The sequence below is a fragment of the Limulus polyphemus genome, unplaced genomic scaffold, assembly GCF_000517525.1.
Source record: "Limulus polyphemus unplaced genomic scaffold, Limulus_polyphemus-2.1.2 Scaffold9766, whole genome shotgun sequence".
NCBI classification, from domain to species: domain Eukaryota; kingdom Metazoa; phylum Arthropoda; class Merostomata; order Xiphosura; family Limulidae; genus Limulus; species Limulus polyphemus.
In genome coordinates, this window is record NW_013675376.1 from 495 (window position 1) to 7,160 (window position 6,666).

The 6,666-nt window shown below is 30.8% G+C and overlaps 1 protein-coding gene across 1 annotated transcript in view; it reads right to left on the reverse strand.

Moving 5' to 3' along the window:
* Positions 1-336: 336 nt before the first annotated feature.
* The window catches only part of LOC106476086 (forkhead box protein N3-like), a gene marked incomplete at its 3' end in the record, with an annotated part of 10,257 nt that continues 3,927 nt past the window's right edge, over positions 337-6,666 (reverse strand). Inside the window, exons 2-3 of the mRNA XM_013936759.1 lie at positions 942-1,093; positions 337-392 (exon numbers count right to left, since the gene is read on the reverse strand). Coding sequence (XP_013792213.1) covers positions 337-392; positions 942-1,093 — 208 coding nt within the window. The remainder of the gene's footprint in view (positions 393-941; positions 1,094-6,666) is intronic.

The following is a 6,666-nucleotide window of genomic DNA, read 5'->3' on the forward strand; positions in this document are numbered from 1 at the left end:
CTAAAATTAAGTTTAAAAGAAATATTAACATACTTATTTGTATTTATCTGTTTGTACAGTGATTTTTTTAATTCAGTTTCAGTAATCTGAAGTTGGAAGTGTGCATCAGAAACCAGAAAAAAGTTCAAGAAAAAGGAATTTCTCCAAGGTAATGGAGTGTTCACCAGAATAACCAGTTTCTGGAACATTTCGTTTTGGGATTGTCTACCTGTATCTACTATTTTACTTGAAAAACAACATTCGGTACTCTTCAGAAATGTTAAAACTTCACTTTCCTGGCACATCACGATTCCCATCTATTTAGAATGAACTGGTTTTGTAAAGATATAAACTTACCTGGAGAAGGCAGGTTGATATTTGATAGAGTTGGAACCAAAGGTAGTGGCTTGTCACTGCAAATAAAATACTTCATGACAAACCTTATGATAACTGCGAATAAAAAAAACAATTTGATAAACACACACAGATCAGGTATGGTGTTATGTGTTGGTGTCACTCAGTGGTGTTATGTGTGTGTTTGTGTGTGCAGTATATTACTAAAGTTTATCTTTATATGTATAATAAAGAGGGCTACATTTTTATACAAATATAACTGCTCCTGTTGAAATTAAGACATTAAAAAGTCTTCAGATACGACACCTTTAAATAATAATTACAAACTCACATTATAAATACTTATGAAATTATTTAATTTTGTCTCGTTTGCAGTGTTTGAAATACTGTTGCATTTTCTCTTAAACTTAATTTCATGTAAGCCTAAAATTTATGTTCAGAATTCAAAATTTAAGTAAAACCACAAATATGATTAAAAGATTGGAGGAAGAAACTAAAGGAAAAAAATGCCCCCCCCCCTTCTGTAAATTCATAGTCAAATGCAGGAATAGAGTTTTAAAAATATTTCTTCTTAATAGTTCTGTTTTTATGAAACTCATATTTCTTACCAAGTATTATTTGCTTTGGGCTGAGAAAACCGTAAGATGTAGTCCAAACTGGGCATGTGTGAAAAAGTTGATGATGGAGACTTCCTCAAAGCTTGAAGTAAATTAGGTCGGAACTGAGAATCTATACACCAGAGGGAGCCTTTTCCAATGTTCTGGGAAAGTTTTATAAACTATAATATTAAACTGAAGATAATAACCCATAATTTTAAACATTTTGTTCTATAATATCCACACTACTCTGAACAACATGCGAATAACCATGTAGTGAATCATGTATATTACATATCATCATACATAACCATGTAGTGGATCATGTGTATTATATATCATCATACATAACCATGTAATGGATCATGTATATTACATATCATCATACATAACCATGTAGTGGATCATGTGTATTATATATCATCATACATAACCACGTAGTAGATCATGTGTATTACGCTTGGAAAGCCTCATTCTTACTACGTGTGGAATAAATACTCTGTTGTTCATTCTTACTACGTGTGGAATAAATACTCTGTTGTTCATTCTTACTACGTGTGGAATAAATACTCTGTTGTTCATTCTTACTACGTGTGGAATAAATACTCTGTTGTTCATTCTTACTACGTGTGGAATAAATACTCTGTTGTTCATTCTTAAAGACGCCTTTGGAAGTTAATACAATGGTGATACACTTGGTAACCAAAATTGTTTTTCAAATTTAGGAATTATGTAAACAATATTTACATCACTAGAACACCCGTGTATTGTTCTACTTTTAACAACTATAGGCTACTAATTAAAACCATTTTGAAGATAAACATTTGAGTCAGCTAGTTACACATTTATCAAGCAACAATTCAATCCTCTATACTCAACAAAAATCATACTCTTACCAACAATATTACATTATTATAAAATTCAGGTATATTTTTAACATTGAAGAGTCCAAGAACACTAAAAATTACTGCCAATTCGAGTGAAAAAAGTCAAAGCTTTTTCATGTTTCATACATCAGTAACTGAAGACATTTATAATTTTGTTGTTTTCATCTTGAAAAACTATCACTGAATTCTGTAGTGGCTACAAGTATATATGAGATCGATATGTTTTTATTTTTATATGATCTACATTTCTCACTACATTATAATTTCAAAAGAGCTTCACCATTATAGCTTCACCAAGATGAACTGAACAATTAATATTCTTCTTGAATTTTTTCAAGAATATCAGATGTTTTACACCTCCCTTCATTTAACTTAGAATCAAGTCTTGATGTTTGTAGATATACGTAAACACAGTAGACTTCAATAAACAATACAAAAAGCAGCTATTCTAGTCTTAATATTAAGGTTCATAGATGTAACTAAACACAGTAGACTTTAATAAACAATACAAAAAGCAGCTATTCCAGTTTTAATATTAAGGTTCATAGATGTAACTAAACACAGTAGATTTCAATAAACAACACAAAAAGCAGCAATTCTAGTCTTAATATTGAGGTTTGTAGGTGTAACTAAACACAGTCTAGAGACTTCAATAAACAACACAAAAAGCAGCAATTCTAGTCTTAATATTGAGGTTCATAGATGTAACTAAACACAGTAGACTTCAATAAACAATACAAAAAGCAGCTATTCCAGTCTTAATATTGAGGTTCATAGATGTAACTAAACACAGTATACTTCAATAAACAATACAAAAAACAGCTACTCTAGTCTTAATATTGAGGTTCATAGATGTAACTAAACACAGTATACTTCAATAAACAATACAAAAAACAGCTACTCTAGTTTTAATACTGAGGTTCATAGATGTAACTAAACACAGTATACTCCAATAAACAACACAAAAAGCAGATATTCTAGTCTTAATATTGAGGTTCATAGATGTAACTAAACACAGTAGACTTCAATAAACAGTACAAAAAGCAGCTACTCCAGTTTTAATATTAAGGTTCATAGATGTAACTAAACACAGCCCAGAGACTTCAATAAACAAACTCTGATGTAGGCTGTGTACTTTGTGACTTCAGAACTAGTCCTTTTCCAACCATCTCTTTCTGTGCAAATTTTGAGCCAATTTATATGTATTTCTGATACTTAGTCCTGATAAGTACTGGTTAATGTATAGCTTAATGATTTGTATTATTTGTCCCTCCCTAGGTTTTACATGTTTCAATCAAAATTTTGTATTTTCACTAGTAGTTTTAATCCAAATCAGTCAGGGTGAGGCTTGCAACAGTTTCTCCCTGACATTGGTTTATTTTGTTTTACATGAGCAGCTCTTATATTTTTTATTTATTAAATGTTTATGCTTACAGTAGGTTTAACTTAATTTTTCTGTTTTCCAGATGATTTTTCCTGAATTTATTGGTTTTTCAACAATTCTGGCATTCACAACTTTCAACAAAATGAATAATTTGTTAAAAGAAGGGTGTCAAATTAAATTTACAAGGGTAGTCAAGTTTATAATCGTATTATCTAATTATTTAACAAAATTTTAATTTATAAAAATTTAAACTTCACATGAGAGTTAGTTATAAGACCTCACAAACCTCAACATATGGAGATTATATTAACCAACATCAAATGCTTGCCATTTCTACCTGTCATAGCATTCTTGCTGATACTTTATTTACCTGTTAAAAATCTACTTATAGTTATTAATTCAAATTATACATATAAGAATCACCTATATTAAGTGTTCCTTGATGCCTATTTTCCCAGATTGATATTAAATTCTTTATCAACACTTTAAGAAACACTGTTTGACAGATGACTTACTCAGGTTTTTCTTCAAATAATCCTGGACTTGGGTATTTTTATCTATGAATTATGATTTGAATTTGTTTTAGGGGAAAAAACTTAACTTATAATAAAGAAAGTTTTATAATTTGGTTTTAGTGTTAAACTTTAATTAGTTCCTAAGCAGCTATGAGGTGCAGGAATATGTTGTCCTTTTTCAGTCAGTCATACGTGGAGTAATTCGTCAAACTCCATCCAAGTAATGTACTTGAAATTCTAACTTTAACAAGTTCTCTGAAACAGATTATGTGGAAGTAACTTATTCAACTTAAAGTTCTGCTTGTGTTTCAGTTTTTGTGTTAACGTTGTTAATCAGGTGGTTTCAGTTAAATGTTAATATTGTTAATCAGGTGGTTTCAGTTTTTGTGTTAATATTGTTAATCAAGGTGGTTTCAGTTTTTGTGTTAATATTGTTAATCAGGTGGTTTCAGTTTTTGTGTTAATATTGTTAATCAAGTGGTTTCAGTTTTTGTGTTAATATTGTTAATCAAGTGGTTTCAGTTTTTGTGTTAATATTATTAATCAGGTGGTTTTAGTCAATCCATGATATGTTATTTCTTAGTTCTTTCTTTGCTGATTCATGTTGAGTAGCACCCCAGTGGCTCAGCGGTATGCCTGCAGACTTATAATGCTAAAAACTGGGTTTCGATACTCGTGGTGGGCACAGCACAGATAGTCCATTGTGTAACTTTGTGCTTAACCTCAAACAATCACACAATCAAAAATCATGTACTAGACTGTTTCTTCTTCCAAAAGACGACATTGACATGAGAAATATGCAGGATATTTCTGTAGACAATGGTTTGTAGTTTTGAAATAAAGGAACTTGGAAATGACTTGATGGCACTTGCAAGTTGTTAAGAAATGAATGTCCAATGATAAGTTCCGGAGTTTGAGGGCAATATTTTCCAACGAACAAAATAACCTTAGAGTATCATTCACATATTGGTGTTTAATAACACTAGCAATATATTCAATCGATGAGAATCGAAGTTTAACGATGAACAATAGAAGGATGGCAGAAACAACAAACATTTGATACATAACTTAAATTCTCAGATTGGATTATTCTTCTAAATTTTTCCTGTTGTTATAACACTAAGAAAATGAAATATTTTCAGTTACTAAAAAGGTTAAAGTGTAAACTTATGGCTTATTTTGGTAAAACTGTTTAAGATTTCTATATTGTTTTATACAGTTTTAAAGATTGCTGATTTTTCTATTACAGAACCTTAAATTGTAATTAAAGAAACTTTTCACTTAACAAAAAAAAATGTCAAATGAAGCAGTTGAAAGTTCAGGTATTTGGGGATAAAAATTGGATAAGTGGTTAAATGAACAACAAGGAAGTTAGTTAGAATTGCTTAGTTATATTTAAACAAAAAAACTATTTAACTATTGTTATTAAAATATTGTTTCCAAAGGACAAGTGGTGACAAAAAGTGTTAAGCAGTTTTTTTTTCTGGTAGTCAGGATGTGTTGAATTAAATTTTTGATATTTACTGTAAAATTGTCTAACTTTTGCTTTTGTATTACAGAGCTCTTCCCGTATTTGTCCAAAAGGCTAAATGTTTCTGCTGTAAAAGGTTTGTAGTTGTTCCAATGGTTGTTGTTATAAGTTCGTTAAAACCATCAGCTTGAAACTTTTCTTGTTTCCCTGAGTTCAACATAACACTAGCTTGATGGTTTGACGGTTCTTCTGAATGATGAGTAAAGTTATTTCAAGTAAAAATAGAATAATAAATAATTAGTGTTAAAATAATTAAATGACATTGTGTTATCAATCCTAACCCTAATTCTGAATTGTAAATCGTTCGTATATACAATTTACCAACTCAGTCTAGTTCACACCATAACAGTGGTTGATAATTACACTTCACCAACTCAGTCTAGTTCACACCATAACAGTGGTTGATAATTACACTTCACTAACTCAGTCTAGTTCACACCATAACAGTGGTTGATAATTACACTTTACCAACTTCTTTACACCATAACAGTGGTTGATAATTACACTTCACCAACTCAGTCTAGTTCACACCATAACAGTGGTTGATAATTACACTTCACCAACTTCACACCATAACAGTGGTTGATAATTACACTTCACCAACTCAGTCTAGTTCACACCATAACAGTGGTTCTTCATGCAGTTTTATGATATAAATAGCGTCTGTACCACTACTGAGTTTGTTGTATCCTAGCCGGCCTGATGAGCCCTGGTATTGGTCGAAAGGCCTTATTAGGTATAGCATATATAGTGTGGTTGACATATCGTTATATGCTGTTCTTTACTTTCACTCTTCCGTTGTTAGGAACCATTGCTTCTTCTAAAATTTTATTAAACATTTCAAGGAATTAACTTGCATGTTTTCCACCACCTTATTCATCAGCTTGCATCCCTTGTATGCTTGATGAATATCTGTAACAACATTAGGCCTAAATGTCCGTGTGTAGTTAATAAGTAGTATCCAGAAAGCCAACACAATAAGAAAGGGAGCGTGAGTGGGAATGTCAAGTTTTTCATTAAGCACAGGTTTTCTGATGTACAGGCAAGCCTCAGCATAGAACTACAGAGCTGGTTTTCACTGTGTGTAGGCTGGGTTAGCAATTTGTGAAATACCAGCTACAACATCTTAAGTCCGGCTCGTTAATTACATTGTAAGTTATGGAACTATAGGGTTGGTTTTCATTGATGACACAGAATCCTTTTTAGTACTCCAAATTAGATATTGTAAAAAGAAGAATTTTAAATGTGAAAATGTATTTGATGTACTATATATTTGGTGAATGAATTTATTCATTGTAATTTTAATAGAAAAAAAAATGTAAGACTATAACATATTGTGGAAAAAAATTATAGTAGGTTTTGGATAAAAAAAGTAAAATTGTATGTATCAATGAGTGTAAAATTTATTTATATACTACGT